Source organism: Pongo pygmaeus, chromosome 7 (assembly GCF_028885625.2).
Source record: "Pongo pygmaeus isolate AG05252 chromosome 7, NHGRI_mPonPyg2-v2.0_pri, whole genome shotgun sequence".
Classification (NCBI taxonomy): Eukaryota; Metazoa; Chordata; class Mammalia; order Primates; family Hominidae; genus Pongo; species Pongo pygmaeus.
Genome location: NC_072380.2, coordinates 103,743,902 through 103,761,691, shown reverse-complemented (window position 1 = coordinate 103,761,691; position 17,790 = coordinate 103,743,902). Strand labels below are relative to the sequence as shown.

The 17,790-nt window shown below is 36.5% G+C and overlaps 1 protein-coding gene across 2 annotated transcripts in view; it reads right to left on the bottom strand.

Moving 5' to 3' along the window:
- Positions 1-6,989: 6,989 nt before the first annotated feature.
- SLC26A7 (solute carrier family 26 member 7) overlaps positions 6,990-17,790 on the bottom strand; it is a 152,955-nt gene continuing 142,154 nt past the window's right edge. The window contains exons 16-19 of one of the 2 annotated variants that reach the window (XM_054499127.2): positions 15,704-15,804; positions 11,293-11,347; positions 11,105-11,208; positions 6,990-10,081 (exon numbers count right to left, since the gene is read on the bottom strand). In XM_054499127.2, the coding sequence (XP_054355102.2) occupies positions 10,046-10,081; positions 11,105-11,208; positions 11,293-11,347; positions 15,704-15,804 (296 nt within the window). In that variant the 3' untranslated portion in view covers positions 6,990-10,045. The remainder of the gene's footprint in view (positions 10,082-11,104; positions 11,209-11,292; positions 11,348-15,703; positions 15,805-17,790) is intronic. The other variant, XM_054499128.2, reaches the window with a different exon arrangement.

Below are 17,790 nucleotides of genomic sequence, written 5' to 3'. Positions count from 1 at the left end.
TAAAAGAGATCAAAGACACTTGGAAAATTAACTGATAGAGATGTGCTTGGGAAAACACAGTGGAAGTTTTTGGTTGTTTTTTTTTTAACACAAGTGAAACTAAATTAACAAACAAGGTTAAGAGAAACTCAGAGTAGCAGATTTGACCTTGATTAGAGAAAAAGGACAGCTCCACCAATTGTTTCAAAAAATACAAGTACATATGGATTTTGATGTATATATCTTTAGGTTACCAGGCAATGAACAGAAAGTTGAGGAAGAAAATGCATAATGGCTTCCTGAAGATAGAGGCAAGGTAATCTGTGGAAGGCCCTTAGGAACAGGATTTAGAAGGGAGATTACAGATGTAGTTGCAGCTTGGAATACTGGAAAGTGGAAATGGTAAAGTTACTAAGCACATAGAAGTGAAAGCATTGACAGCACTAAAGGTTCACTCTAGGATAGAGAGAAGGAGTTTTCAGGAACACCAAACTGCAGAAATGGGATTACCTTCCAGCCACCTCATCTGGATACCAAACAATTGAGTCTGTATATACCACAAGAGTTGGAATCCTGAGTCTCAAGAAGAGAAATATCAAATTCTCCCCCATTTTTACTCAGGCTGCTAGTAATTTTTCTAACAATTGTTGTGTCCTATTTTCCTTTATTCTCTCTGTTTCCTTCACATTGCTGGTGCTCTGGGCAAGTGTGGTATGAGATGCACAGTGAAGTGCCCCACACAGCTCCTCTGCAACTCGGGCTACAGAACATTGTTACCTAACATACACTTTAGATCAGTTTCTGATTTCTGTTTTGGATTGTGAGATGGAGTCCAAATATATATTTTATTAATTTTTGGTTGTTATGAACATTTAATGCCACTAAATCTATTATCCATGAAATGAGAATCACTTTAAAAGTGGATAAGAAATAAACTACAGTAAGCATATTCCAGAAAATGAAACTTGAAGACATACATTCACACATCTGGCAGTGATTCATAATTGAATATCATTTTCCCTCTAGTTATGATAGTTTACATCAGCCTCAATCCCCAAACTGAAAGTAGCTGAGTAATATTGCTGGCACCATCTCTTTATTCCAGCTCCATATGTGCAGAATAAAAGGTTTAACTATAATTCACTCTGGTAGCATTACACAGGGAATTTCAATGAAGGTGTTGAAAGAAAATAATTACCCATATAGCCTTAGGCTGGAAGGGAAATATCTCCTTTTCTTTTACGATGTATTTTTAGTGGATGTGTATGAGAGGCAACTTGGAGGATGGGAGCATTTTCTTATATGACTACATCAATATGTGTTGGAAAAGTATAAATTTGTGAAACAAGGAGAAGATTTAAATTTTGCATGATAAGGGATATTACATCCCAACTTCCAGTCTTAGGAAAACTATTATAAGTCACCCAAGAATATATGAATAGGGATAATATGTTTCAGATACTTTCTGGCCTGACATAATCATATTGAGCAAAGGCTTTGGTCAATTTGACTTTGTCCTTTGCAATGTGACATAACTATGTACCCAGTTTTTGTTACCTAAGAATAACACTATAGGGATACTATACAGCCACAATACATTATGACTGATGCACAAGCTGAAACAGATGAAGTGATGAAAACATAAGTACCTAAGAATTATAGTACAGGGCTTCTTTTAAATACCAGACTAAAGAAAGTCTTTGTGACTGTGATCCTAAACTTTAGGGTCAAAAACTAAAGGGATTATCATTTTAAGATACATATTCCCAAGCCCACCTCAAATAAATCCTGATTCACTAGGTCTTGTGTAGGCCGTTGGAATCTGTTTGCATTTAGCAAACAAACACTCATGACAGTTCTGGTGTAGATATTATAAGGTTCACATTTCAAACAAGATTCAGGAGGACTCTAGCAATATCATTTGATTGATTTTAATTGATTAAACCTCTACTCTCTTAAGCTAGACTCTTACTACTTCAATGTTTTCACTGGCTAGGTGAAGAGAGACAATTGGAAAAACAAAAGGTTTCCATGAGACAGAAATTAGATGTCAATCTCATTTGGGGCAATCACACTGTTATTCTCAAATTTGAATTCCCGAGCCAAAGCAAAAGGCATAGATCCAAGCCCCAGAAAGAGTTGCAGTGTGGGAAGAATTGTGTTTGGCCTTATGAAACCCAGTTCTGCCATGTCTGTGTCACCGGGGGTTGGGGACAAGGGAAGAACCGGTCATCCAAAAATGCCTGAGGCCTGTCACTCAGCCTGCCTCCCCTCCCCCACCCATTCTCCCTCACCATCCATCTTGCCTCCCAGCATCATGCTACCACCCCAAACCCTGTCCTCTGCAGCACCCAAAATATTCTTCACCATCCTTCTTCATCAAAATTTATTGTATGCTTTTTTATTTCAGGTCTTTGGGGACAATGTCTTATAAGCTTTTTAGATGAACTAGTTCTTCATAAGGCTAACACAATGTGTTACAATGGCTTCCATGTGTTTTTCCTTTCATATACTATTTACTCCAGCCCAAGTGAATGACTAATGATGAGAACTTCAAGCCTCTTGGAAGACTGTGAAGTAGATATTTGGACTTAGGTGACATTTAGATACTCCTGAAATCATACCACCACAGCGTCAATCATGCCCACCAACTTTCTCCTGAAATATCTTTTGTAAACCTGGCCTTATCTTCAGTCTTTATTTCTCCCCACAAAATCCATTCAGTGCCCAGAAATTGTGTTCACTTCTCTCCCTTTCCTCCTCTCTCTCAGGCTTTGTTAGCATAAATAAAGGCACCCCTATTTAAACAATAGGTCCCTAACTACAAATTTAAGAAAATAGGGAGCATGGAAGCTTGAGAAGCCTGTAAGATATAAATCAAGGTGAAAGGAAGTATAGAAAGAGAGGCGTTAAATATGAAAGTTGATCTGGAAGACACATGCTAGTCCAAAAGAGGTTCTGTATTTCCTCACTTTTCTAGCCTTATGAGTCCATAAATTGCTTCAAAACCAAGAAGATTTTAAAAAGTAGCTCTAGCAGTAAAGGAAATAAAGATAGATTTCTAGTTTTATTTTTATTTACTTCATTATCAAAGTATTTTATTTTTTAATGTAACAACAGTTCTTGTAATTTATGGATACTAATAGGACTTATTAATGAGCCAATTTCTAAATGACTCTTTCAAACAAGAGGCTCCAAATAAAAAAAAATTCTGAAAAACTTCCTACACTTACTATAGGGAATAGTCTTTATTATATAGAAGAGAAAGGCATTAAGTTTGATCAAAATCAATTTCTGACCAGGTGCAGTAGCTCACATCTGTAATCCCAGGACACTGAGAGGTCAAGGCAGGCTTATCACCTGATGTCAGGAGCTCAAGAGCAGCCTGGCCAACATGGGTAAACCTCATCTCTACTAAAAAATACAAAAATTTGCCAAGTGTGGTGGCACACGCCTGTAGTCCCAGCTACATGGGAGGCTGAGGTGGGAGAATTGCTTGAACTCAGGAGGTGGAGGTTGTAGTGAGCTGAGATCACACTACTGCATGCACTCCATCCTGGGTAACAGAAAGAAACCCTGTCTAGAAAAAAAAAAATCCTGTTGCTGAATCAATTTAAAAAAAAAAAGTAAGGATTTTTGAATAGTAAGTACTTTAAAAGAGATTGTTTCCAACAACTTAATCAACTTGGAGTAACTCAGCATTCTTCTTCAAAAAAAAAAAAAAGCAAAACAAAAGAAAGCAAAAACTCAAAGCGCAAAGTTATCAGTAAGACTGTGCTCTGTGCCTATCTCTGAGACAACTGGTGAAATTAAGCAAGTCTATGCTGTTATTTTTGTTAAAACAGTATGATAACTTAGAGAAAACTAGCCTAGCTAATTCAATTCTATCTTCTTTAATGAGATAGCTAATCATTGGGAACCATCATCAGAATATCATATGCCTCAGCTTCTGAATCACCATTGGCATGTTGCAAACCCATTCCTGAACACATCACTGTTTCATGGCCACAGCCTCATCTGAGGAGCCAGGTATTGCTAGTTATGTCTATGCTAACCTATTGTCTCTAGCAGCAGAATGTTTTAACCAGACCATGATCAATTATTATGTTTTTAATACAAAAGCATGACATACAGTAAATGAAAATACAATTCTAGTAAGGCTGGTTTTCAGATTGAAAAAAAAGAGAAAATTGTTAAAAGTCTAGGAAATACATAACTCCCTGCTTTTGCCTGAATTGTGTCCCTGCACAATTCATATATTGAAGCCCTAATCTCCAATGTCACTATATTTGGAGATGGGACTTATAAGGAGGTAATCAAAGTTAAATAAGGCCATAAGTGTCAGGCTCCAATCTCATAAAATTAGTGTTTGTATAAAAAGAGACAGCAGAGAGCTTGCTCTTTCTTTCTCTCTCCTCCCTGAGGACCCAGAGAGAAGGCATCCTTCTACTAGCCAGGAAGAGAGCCTTCATTAGAAACCAAATTGGCCAGCACCTTGGTCTTGGATTTCTAGCCTCTGAAACTGAGAGAAGTACACTCCTGTTGTTTAAGCCTCCAGTCTATGGTATTTTGTTGTAACAGCCCAAATAGACTAATACAGATTTTGGTACTGAGAAGTGAGGTACTACTGTAACAAATACCTAAAAATGTGGAAGAAGCGTTTTGAGGGGCATGCTAGAAAAAGCCTGGATTGCTGTGAAAGGACTGTCATGAACTTAAAAGCGATTGTAGTGAGGACTCAAAAAGAAAAGGAAAGAGAAAGCCTCCATCTTCTTGGAGAATAAATAAGTAATCCTAAGTGGAGGGTTAGTAGAAATATGGTCATAACAGGCCATTCTGCTGAGGTCTCAGATAGAAATGAGGAACATGTTATTGGAAACTGGAGGAAAGGCGACCCTTGTAAAGTGGTCAAGAACTTGGCTGAACCATGTTCTAGTGTTTTTTTGGAATGTAGGAACACAAGTGATAAAACTGGATGTTTAGCTGAGGATATTTCTAGGCAAAACATTGAAGGAGTGACTTGGTTGTTCCTGACTGCTTTTAGTAAAATATGAGGGGAAAGGGGAATTGAACAAGGAGTTATTAAGCAGAAAGTAACAAGAAGTTGAAGATGTGGTAAATTATCAGTCTGTTCATATTGCATAAAATGAGAACTCTTGTTCTGAAGAGAACACTAAGGGTGTAGCTAAACAACCATTTAATAAGTAGATTAGTGTGGTTATGAACCATGAATCTGATTAGCCACCTCAGCAGGAGCCAGAAGTAGAGATAAAATTATGTCAGCAAACCACTGCCAGTTTGAACAGAAGGGACAGAGATGGAACAAAATGAAGGAGAGCAATCAGATTTTTTAGGTTCTACAGCACAACACCACAGAGCTAATCAGCTGTAACATGTGCTGTTCTTCAAGAAAAGAAAGAACGACACCACAAGCAACTCAGAGATCATCCATGCTGCCTCCTTGGTTTCAAAGGGTGGGAACATTGCCTCAATTTTAATAGGGCAGACAGCCTCAAATTGAAGTTCTAGGGGTGGGAAGACCCTGCAAAGCGATCGGGTGGAACCACCCTGCGGAACTCTGGAGGCAGGACTGCTACCCCAGAGGGTCAAAGAGGTAGGGGATCAAAGCAAAAGGAATTGTTTTTGTTTCTGAGTCTGATGGAATTTTCCTTGGTAGGTTTTGGACTTGCTTGAGATCTGTCACTACTTCCTTCTTTCTTATTTCTCCTGTTTGGAATGGGTATATCATTTCTATGACAATGCCACCATTGTATTTTGGAAGCCTATAGCTTGTCTGGCTTCATAGGTTCGCAATTGGAGAGGAATTTTGCATAAGAGTTAATCTTGTTTCTATTCTCATCAATGTATGATTTAGATGATATTTTATGAAACTTTGAACTTTAGACTTGTGGGTGGATGCTGGAATGAGTCAGGACCTTTGGGGCTCTTAAGATGTAATGAAAGTATTTTGCATATGATAAGGACATGAACTTGGTGAAGGCTAGAATGTTGTGGACTGAATTGTGTTTCCCCAAAATTTAATCCCTCACCCTCAAAGTGACTGTATTTGAACACAGGACCTATAAGAAGGTAATTAAGGTTAAACAACATCATAAGGATGGGTTCTGATCCAATAAGATTAGTGTCCTTATAAAAAGAGTGCTCTCTCTCTCTCACTCTTTCTCTCTCATCCATATGAGGACATAGTTTGAAGGTGGCCATCTACAACCCAAGAAGAGAGCCCCCACCAGAAACCAAATTGACTAGAACCTTCAACTTGGACTCCTCAGACTCCAGAACTGAGAAGTAACTTTTGACTGTTTAAGCGCTGTAGTCTGGTATTCTGTTATAGCAGCCAGAACTAAGACACTACCATTTATCACCTTACTGCCACCCTATGTAGGAAGGCAACACTTTATCCTCTGCCATACTTCCTGTCATCTTTCCTTAATGTATTTTCATTTTGGCACATATTATCATCTAACTTACAATAAATGCATTTTAAATGTATTCTATTTTGTCTTCCCTTGTCAGAACAAAGTTTGTGAGGGCTTTTATTCTTTTTCTGTTTTATTATCTGCCATATCTCTAACACCTAGAAGACTTCCTTTGCTTCTTGTCTTTGGAAAAGTAGCCTTTAATAGACTGAAGAACATTGAATTCAGCCTAGGAAGTCAGGAAAGACAAACAACAGTATATAATGAAGAGCCAAAGCAAATAAAAAATTAAAATGTATATATTAATTAAAATTGGAATGCAAAGGATGTAAATCTGGTAAAAGAGTATGTCTAAATGTAGTTTTGTAGCAAAAAGTATTCTTATAGCAGACCATAAATTAAGGCACATTATCTTACGGTCCTAGGTTGAGATTTTGTAAGAACAAATTACCAAGAATAATGGATACTTCCAGGAATATTCAACACATAATACTCTGTGGTCATTCCAAGAAACAGTATGTATTATTTGCTTTGCAGGAGAGTAAATACTATGAAATAATAGACGCAAATCCATTTAAGCATAATAGTTATCATATTTCGATTTATTTCCATGTAAATTGGTTGTTACATGCTGAGTTAGTACAAAGAATTATAAAAAAGATAATTAAATGCGTTGAAAAATATAAAAAATAACTGCAGCATATTAGACTACATGATTTTTAACTAAAAATCTTTGGATTGTGAAAGTACCACTTAACTCCCTATTTGAAATCTGTCCACAAACTCATTGCCAAATAGCATATTCTATATTGAATTAGATTATCATCCCACAAAATACAGAATGTGCATTTCTAAGGCATAATGTATATTCAACAATATACTAATATATTTTGGCAACCATTAAATGTCAAGCATTATCCATACAGGGTATTAACACATTAATGTTTTCATTAAAAAAGAAAGATCTCTTTCTTCATTACATTACACATTTATAGAATAGAGATCTGTCAAATAAATTACTGCAAAGTAGTTCAAGCTAAATCTTATAACACTTGAATCATAATCGGGAGCAAATAACCTTTAAAATGAAAGACAAATGGTGAAATTTAAGGGCATTTAATTTGCATAAATGTAATGTTAACAGTCTTTTCCTGGTTACATATTTTATGCTTAATTTATATATGTCACTCTATTAGGTCCTTAACACTCTTATAGGTCAGTTTTAATTTTTTCCAATTTTATTTTACCATAATAAGTATTATAGAAGTAGTTTGTCATATATAAAAATAAGGTAATCTCATAAAAATAATTCATCGTGACTCTAGAAACAATCCAGCATCAAGACCACTGCACAGTTTTTGTGTTGTCAATGCCTGCTTCGAAGTAAACATTTGCATTTTAGAATCTTGTGTGTCTAAACTCATGTTTAGTTATTAAGCTCTCAGAACTCAATACCAGAGACTTCCTCCAGATTAACAGTCATTGTAGCCTTGGTGTGTGGAAGTCTTAAAACAAAGGTCTTCATAAGGTACATGGTTTGATCTTCCTTTACACTGAATACAACATTAGCATTTGACCCCCAAGTTATTGGACTTAAAGTTTTATCCACTAAACTTCTACTATAAACACTGAAATCCATTAAAATATAACTGCTCAGACAATACTGTGTCCACTTTATCAACAAACTATAAAAACCATCCATCAATTAACTATGATTTTAATGTCAGAACTGATCCATAATCTCTAATAAATTAGAAAGTGCCTGCATTATACAAATTCAATTATTGGAGTTGCATAGCAAAATATCAATTTATACACAGCAAAATATATTTTCTTTTTTGACTTTCCTTAACTCATGCTTATCTGCCAGTGACCAATGAATTAGAGATGGTGAATATTACCATCCACCATTGGAATAATTTAATTGGACAAAGCAGAATAAAATTATTTTCTCTAAGGAAACTTTACCTCCAATTATTACTTCTGCTTTTCCATGGAAGAGTGTTTGATGGGAATGTGAGTTGGCCTCACTCATTTCAATCCAAGTTAGTGATACAGAGACTGAGGCTACCATAGGGATAAACACTATTCTTTATAGTTCATTTCAATCAAAATTGAAATGGCTGGATATGTTATAAGAATTTGAAACCTTTCTTAATTCTCTTTCATTTTACTACATTGCCCTACCTACGATTTAATGTTAAAATTAACGGCCATATGAATGTTTACCACACATTTGCTAGAGACCATTATAATCCATCACTTGGCAGGCACTAGAATTTACTTTTATAGATGCCAGAGAAAGCACCTAAATGGCTGGTATTTTAATTTTAGTTTCAACTTGTTTCTCAAACTCACTTTAAAGTACCTAGCTTTTACTTACTCTGGTAATTTTTAGAGCGGTTAAAATGCTGTTAAAAGCTTAAGCATAATTATGTGTCTATGCCTATCTTTGAAGGTGATAATTTTTTCCTAGGTAAATCAATTTGCTAAATTAAAAGGTGAAATTCTATGTACTTGTATGTGATTGAAAATATATGTATAAGCATGAAAACAATAACATACAGTTCAGCCTAGCCTATGGCGTTTATTTGTTAATTATCCTGTTGGTTTGGTGGGTTTGCAGATAATCACATCAAGCTCTCCTCTAACAAAAGAAAAAAAAAATCTATGAAGATCTACCTACCTATCCATCCATATGGATATAGATAAACATATTATATTGACTATCTCTGAAATAGGGAAGTCAAAAATTATTACAGTTCATCTTATACTGGAATAGCACAAAGCTATTCTGCTAGTGGTATTTTCTCATCTAAAAATTATAAAATGTGTAATTTTCCTATTCTCTTTCTTCAACAAAACTTCAGTGGAAAACAGAGCCTCTTATTGGGTAGAAATGTTAAAATTAGAGCTATTGGGTCTGAAGATCCTAAGCATTTCCAATATTCACAGCAAAACAGACCTATGTCAAGAACTTGGTTTTATTGGGATACCCGTTTCTTTCGATTATGAAAACATTCCTGAATACTTCAGGAATGGATGTATGGAAAGATATGGAAACGAATTATTTCCAGTTTTTCATTTGTTTTGTTTGGTTTACTTTTTGTGAATTTCACATCTTACTGTGTAAAGTAATATTTAGCCTTATTGATATTTCAGAGGCCTATACAGAGAGAAGTTGTGTGAAAATGGCACATTTGCTAAGTTGTTTTTATGTATTAGTTACAGATTATCTTAAAATTTTACAAATGGCTTATAAATGTTCCAAATTGCCTATGACAAAAGTATTTCTCAATTTTAAACATCAACTTACAGCACAATAGAAATAAAACAACACAAAATAATATGGTAAAATAAAATAAAACCATGTTTACCCTTCAGTACACTAAAACTAAACACATACTGATTTTTACATAAAATAACTAAGTGAATCTTCTTACTAACAAAAATGAGAAAAAAAAGTTGGCAGTTGTTTCCGACTGCTATGCAGTTACTAAGTCACATCGTACTTATTGTAGCAGAGGTCATCTGTAGGATCTAAACAACCAAAAAGTTGTGCAAAATACCAGCATATGGCCTCTTCAGGCAGTTGGTAAAGACAAGAGCTGTACTGCGACAAAAGGGTCTCAGACTTCACTGTGGTCGCTGAGTTTGCTCAAATTCTGAAATACAAGAGAAAGAAATAAGTACGTGCTATTTACTCAACTCTTAAATTGGTACCAAAGTAAAAGAACAGTAGTAACTGAAGCAAGCTGTCCAGCTAAGCCAAAGAAAATGAACCTTTTCTGAGGCATCAGAGTAGAGCAGTTCAAAGCCCCAGGTCCAAAGTCAAACTGCTGACTCTGCAACCAGCTCTACCACTTACAGATGGTGTAATTTCCCTGATCAGTTTCCTTGTTTCTAAAAATGGGTTAAATTATCATACCTACCTCATAAGGTCATGGAAAATTCAGTTAAACAACATAGTAAAGCTTTTAGAATATTCCTGGAATATAATGAGAGCACTCAATATATGTTAGGTATAATAATAATAGTGTTATTATTATTTTGTAAATACAAACTGTTCTGATTGTATACAATAGGGATGACTCTGCGAGGCACCAAATGTTATTCTAGGGATGAGGAAAGGCAAAACAATTCAAAACTCAAGGAAAAATTGCAGGAAATAAAAGCTCTAAGAACAATTGTAAAACTAAACCATAAGCCCAGCATTTGTAAGATAACTTTGACACTTCAGATCATGTGAGCACTAGACTCTGCAAATAGTATTTCCAAAGATGGCAATATAAGCTTAGAGGCAAGATATCAGAGCAGAAAAAACTTATAAGGCCATATTTAGAGTTTTTATATTTGAGAAAAGTGGATTCAAATCCCCAGGACAGTAGATCCTGGAAGAAGCATTTGTTGTACAAGTAAGCAGTTTGCAATTGATAGGCAACCACCCAATCCTCAGAGCAGTGGCATTGTTGGAAGATCCAAGTTATCAAACAAAAGTTTATAACTGGCCTAAAAAAAGAATGGAAACATTCTTTTACCTGTAATAGAAAGTCTGAGGTAGGGTGGGGTGGAGGTGCTAACACATTTTAGATGCCAATGGAGTAATAAGCTAATATAAAAGATGCAAAGCTTCTATTCTATATTCTGAATATTCTTATAACTCCTTCAGGCCAACTTAATCAACTCACCTTATTTGAATGGATATGACTTATTGCAGCAGATACCGATTCAAAAAAAATTGGTTTCTCTGAGTCTAGGTTTCCATAATATGTCATTGCTTTTATCAAGGAAGCTACAAGAAAGCACAAGTGATATAAGAATACATGTGGAAGTACAGAAAAATCACATTCAACGTTAGTCAGGGACATTCTCTTACCTGTACAATGGGCTAACAATACATCCACGCTTCTGCCTTTACAGTCCATGTAAACCTGGAAGAATTAAAATAGGATACCCACAATTAATTCAGAATAGCCAGCAGGTGAAAATAAGATGGGCTTCAGAAGAAATCAAACTTTCTTTAAAGCCGATGTTTATGAAGTCAAACCACCAGAGGGAGGCATTGTTACACAGTCAGGCATAATCTGGCAAACGTCTAAAAGACTAAGATTAATACAGCAGGGCATCTACCTTTACTGAAACTAAATTTGACTGCTTACCTTTTCCACATCATTTAATAAAAGTAAAAACAGTGCCTTTGCTGCCCTATAAGAATGATATAAAATTGTTCTCAACCTCTTTTAATAGAAGACAAGGACCCATTTGTGAAAGTGAAGAAAGCTGCTGACCTACTGCTTGCTTTAATATTTTACAGTAATTTGGACATATTCACGGGCTCTACAGACCCGGTGCATGAATGTTAAATTGAGAACCTCACTATAATCCAAGCCAAGTTTGATTACCCAACTTCTATTTTAAAAGGAATGCAAGATGAGAGATCCTAACTCATTTGTTTGGCCTCTTTTAAGAGTTTTGCCTCTTTTAAGTCCTAGAAAATCTCAAGCAGAAACAACTTATTAAAGGCTCTGATCTTAAATTCACCCAAATCAAAGTCAGTCTATGGACTTCTGTAAAAGTAAATTTAGGCGTTTTAGTTACCAGACGATGGATTTTGTTATATAATTGTGATGTATCTTACACATAAAATATATAGAAAGGTGCATTTACAATATATTCTAATAGTGTGCATTGTACATTCAAAATTTCATTCATATTCTTCCAGCAGTAAGAAGTTCTTTCTATGTGAGAAGAATTGTGAAATAATGGGAGACATATTATTAAGCATAAATGAGAAAACAGCAAAAAAACATGGACTGCATCTTTGCCATTGAATAAGTGGCTCCCATTTTTGCAAGTTAAAATGATTACTTCAAGGTGACCTCCCAGTGTTTGACTTTTTCTTAAGCTCAGTGAAACATAAACACATTGCTATGGGTGGTTTGTTGATGCTGATAAATATAATCTCCAGTTCACTGACTTCCTCAATGTCCCAAGTAAAAGAATAAAGAGAAATCAGCCTACTTCCTTCAACCTACAACTCCCAAGAGAACGTTTCTTATGCTAAAGCAACTAAGAAAACAATGTAAGGAGTGTTGTTAGAAAGCATGAAGCCATGCAGGGCTGAAGAGTCCTTGTGGCTGTTTACTCTGAACCTTCTTCCAGGGTGGCTGGAACTAAGAAATAATATGCAATGATATTATTTACACTTTAAGAAATGATATTTTTAAAATGAGAAAAAATAACAGAAACTAGCATTATTGAGTTCTTCCTAACTGCTAGACACTTTCTTAGGTGATTTATATGCAATACATCATTTTTAAGCCTCACAACAACTTGATGAAGTGGGTATTTCCACTTCCAGTTTACAGAAAAGCAAGTAAACACTTAAGTCCAGATCACAGAACTAGTACATGGATGATATTTTGAACCAGGCTTAGTCTATCTTTAAAGTCTATGTTCTTAACATAGATCACGCTGTTACTGTAACCATAATGAAATAAAGAAAATAGGAATAATAAGGAAATTTAAAAGGGCAAACTGACACAAAACTGCTGGTTTTGTATATATAGATAAAACACACCTGGCTGAGGGAATGTCATTTTATGCCAATTTAAAAATAAATTGCATCAGTTGATAGATCCTGTCATTCCAGTGTACAGATCTTTAAAACCACTAAGATGAACGACGAAAAATAAGTCTTTTTTCAACATGCCCAGTGCCAAAATTGTTTGAATTTCTCTGAATTGTCAGCCGTGGATCCTAAACTCAGTGGGAGTAGGTAACCATTTCTCCTTCTTTCTTTATTAACCCTAAGTCCTGTTTGTAATATCTAGAGAAGGAAGCTAATAATTTCAGAAACCAATTTAAAATGGAATTGAACAAAAAAAAAAAAACCATATTGGCCTTTCCCAGTTAAAAAAAAAAAAAAAAAATCCTAGTGTTTCTCAAAATAGGATCCTTAAGCCCCCTGCATCAGAATCACCTATGGGTGTTTAAAATGAAGCTCCTAGATCAGAACCAGAACGCAGAAGACTGCATTTTCAATGAGCACCCCAGAAGAGCCTTAAACACACAATTATAAGAGACTCTCGTAGACTTTAGGAACATAGAGTAAATAAAAATGCCGAATACAAGAGGCCCTCCTGTGAAGAGGAACCATGTGTTTACAATTTAGGTTCAGCTAGAAGAAAACATGAAGTATTCAGGTTGAATCCTAAGTCCAACTGTGCAAAGGTTTTATAGTGAACCACAAGAAAATAAAAACATATTACGTGGGGAGAAAGGGCGACTTGCTAAAAGTAGCCACTAGATTTCAGGCCTCTGATACTTAAACTTCAATTGTTTTAAACAATTTATTTTCGAAATATCTGCCAATTCTGAAACAAAATCGCCGCCTTATTTTTACAAAATGAATAAACTGAGATCCAGAGAAGTGAGATGATGTCCCCCGCACCTTAGCTAGTGTGATGCAGCTGGGACTATGCTGTGACTTCCACATACTAAGCAATTCCCCTCCACACACTCCCACCCATATCTTCATAGGAAAGCAACACTAATGTTGACCTTTGTACTATCCTGAGTTTGAAAGGCTGGACATTTCAAAGTAAATTTAAGATATAAATGAATAGAGACACAAGGTATGCTACACCACAAGAAAACAATCCCAGTCCACAACATGAGACCTTTTCAAGGATACTGATCTGAACCCTTTAAAAGTCAATGTCTGGTTTCCACTTTCTGACCATGCTGTGTAACTAATACAAGACTATCCCCTCCTCCACAAAGAAGTACACAACTGGACAAAAATATACAACAACGGTGTTTAGACAATCGGCACCAGGCAGGGCAGCACAGGGTGGCTGAGTTTCCTGAGAAAGGTGGACAAATGGGGTGAGCCCTCCGACCATGGCAGCTTTCTGCCGCAAAGCAGTTTCTGGGCCCTGGTATGATGAGGGGGAACTAATAAAAATGTGGCAGCTTCCCTGAGCTGCACAGACACAACCAGAGCTCAGGGAGAGATCAAAGGGTGAGGAAAGAACTCCAGAAATTTCCATAAGATTTAAATTAAGTATTTGGTTTAATGTCAAGCCACCCAGGGAGGCTCTAGGTGGTCTGAGTAAGAAAACCTCTGGGAAGTAAACACGTGAAGATGAAGTGAGCCGATTCACAGGCTCAGAAGCTGGCAGAGGACTGGGGAAACCAAGGAACAGATGCTGCCCCACCCTCAAGACGTCCCACCACCACCAATTCAGGGTATTGAGGGAAAGAACAAAAAGAAATAAGAAAGAAGGTGAATTCCCTGTTGACTTGGTATTTACCAAAAAAAGAAGGAGGTTCACGCCTGTAATCCCAGCACTTTGGGAGGCCAAAGTGGGCGGATCACGAGGTCAGGAGATGGAGACCATCCTGGATAGCACGGTGAAACCCCTTCTCTACTAAAAATACAAAAAAAGTAGCCAGGCGTGGTGGCAGGCGCCTGTAGTCCCAGCTACTCGGGAGGCTGAGGCAGGAGAATGGCGTGAACCCGGGAGGCAGAGTCTGCAGTGAGCCGAGATCGCGCCACTGCACTCCACCCTGGGCAACAGAGCCAGACTGCGTCTCAAAAAAAAAAAAAAAAGGGGGGGGAGGTAAAAAAATCTTAGAAGTGTCTGAGTTTTCTGTGAATTGGCAAAATTAGGTGTTCTTCCATCTGTGGAAATGAGGTTTGGAAGCTATGTCAGTTTTAAAGCCATAAGTGGAGTGTTAGTTTTTTGCATACCCGGATCATGGAAACCACATGGAGATCATAGGGTAGAGAAAGAGGCACCATTGCCTGAGAGAACAGAGAAAAGCCCCTGCATTGGGCACTACTTGTGAGACCAGAAATGGTATTAGGCCAAACTCTACCCAACCGTGATGTAGGAGAAAACCTCCTGCCATCATCAAGGCACTTGCTTATGCAGCCTGTGCTTTAGAATGGGCTTTTCTCCTTCCTAGAATCCTTGTAAACTGACTGCCTAGGAGATCCTATGCCCACTGTATCTCAAGTCTATGTACTGTTCTCTCTGACTACCCCATGCAAATATTCTTATCCCTGACCCTCACACATACATACAACTAGAAGCTGAATAGGATCTCCTGAAAACAAATCTACAGTGATGGTAGGCAAAGTTCTACGTCCTTTGTAAATAATGGGGTGAGATGAGTATTGCAACAAGCAGGCTCAAGACTATGGAGAGAAGGTGGTGAAAACCCCTGTTACTGAACAAAAGGGAAGAAACAGTTCTAAACACAAGTTCCATAAATACCTCAACAAGCATGGAGACTCCAGAATAGTCAAAAAAGGTAAATCCACTGCAATCCAGGATTAAAGAACACTTCTCATTAGGGCAGGACTGTGAAGTTTCTTCTGTAGGAGAAACAGAGACTTGAGTTAGGGAGAATTTTAAGAGGTTTCTGCTGCTGACTTTGTTGATTGGTGGGAGGGTAACAGTGGCCTCATGTTTAACAACAGTAATTCTAAACACTTCTAATTTTTACATTTTCCAGTAAATTATTAATTATTCCTGAACTCTCTGATTTTGTATTACTGGAATGCAATTTCAGGTGATTATGACATGACTCAAAGAAGAAGACAAAATAGGTTAATTACCAGTATCATTTCATACATGGACAAACTGAGGTTCAGTTTAAAAGTTTAAATAATTTTTAAAGGATATCTGGCAAGTTAGTGCTAAACACAGACAGAAGCAAAGTCTCTAGACATTCTGAATAGTACCTTTTCCACAATATCACAATGTTTCCTTAATAGGCATGCCCAGAGTAGAGCCCCGTTTTGTGGTGCCTGAAGCGTATACAATTTTGGAATCACACTAAAAAAAAAACTCCATTGCTAGGGCTTGTCCCACAGCCTTGGAAGGGATCTGTATGACAGGCCCTGAAAATTAAGCTTCATTCGGTTCATAGTAAATCGGCCTCTGAATCTACGTGATGAAAACAACAAGATTTTACTTAGGAGTTCATGACCTCTTTTTGATTGATATTCTTAGGGCCATGATTTCCTCACATGATATGACCTATTTCTTAACAGTGACAGGCCACATTTGGGGTCCCTCCGAGGAGTAATGTGGCTCTCAGAGCAGATCACATATGTTGATTCCCCCACCACTGTAGGCAAAGTCTATCACTTAAATTCAAATTCGTTAATTATTATGAAATTCTCTGAAAAAATAAATTCTTAATTTAAATGTTCAAGGTTTTTCTGTATAGTGGCTACATAAAAGTGGGACTGTGGTTGTTTCTCAAGTTGGGAGAAAATATGAGGGAAATAGTGCAACTAAAAAAAAATCCCTCTTGGGAGGCTGAGGCAGGAGAATGGCGTGAACCCGGGAGGCGGAGCTTTCAGTGAGCCGAGATCGCGCCACTGCACTCCAGCCTGGGCAACAGAGCGAGACTCCGTCTCAAAAAAAAAAATCCTGCTTACAGATTAAAAAAAAGCAGTAAAATAAAAAATGAACACTGAAAATTTATATATGACAGTAACTGTTAGGAAAAGGAGAAATGCTACAAAGTAATTTCTATGTATTTGAAAAGTGGTAGTCAGGTATAAGACTTGGTTTTCAGTTTCATCTTTAGATCTATATTTATATTTATTAATCCAATAAATATAAATAATTTTTTGGATTATTTATAATCCAATTATAAATTAAATTATATTTAATTAAATAATTAGTATATACATTAATTACATTTGTAATTGTAATTATAAATTACAATTACAATTAAAATATAAATATATTAATATAAATAATTAATCCAATAAATATAAATAAATGCTATTAACTGAATAATAACTATGTTATGTTTGTACTATGTTCAAGAAGGAGTGGATAATAACACTAAATAATCAGTAACTTTTAAGGAGTAATTTTTTTAAGGAGTGGGTGATAACAAATATGAGTGAGGTCTTATTCCTTTCTTTAGGAGCTTATAATACTTCTGAGTGTCAAGGATAGCAATGGTATATAAATGACATGATTAAAATGATAAAATGAATACAAATGTGAATTTACAAAACAGAGTAGTCTCTTTGGAGTAATCAGGGAAGCCTTAATGCAAAAAGCAGCCTTGCAGGATATATCAGATTCCAAAAAGGAGAAGTAATGTAGACATGTATGCTAACCACGTGGACAGCCTTAATCAAACACTAATGACAGCTTAAGATCTCAAACTCCCTCTGCTCCCATCCAACCATTTAATGAGGACCAACTATATGCCAGGTACTCCAGTAGTGCCTTCTGTTCTGCTGTTTCTCCCAGGGCAAGGGGGGCTAAGTGGTTAGTGGACATTCAGGCTATGTTTCCATAGGCCTGAAATGGTAAACTAGAACCTCAAG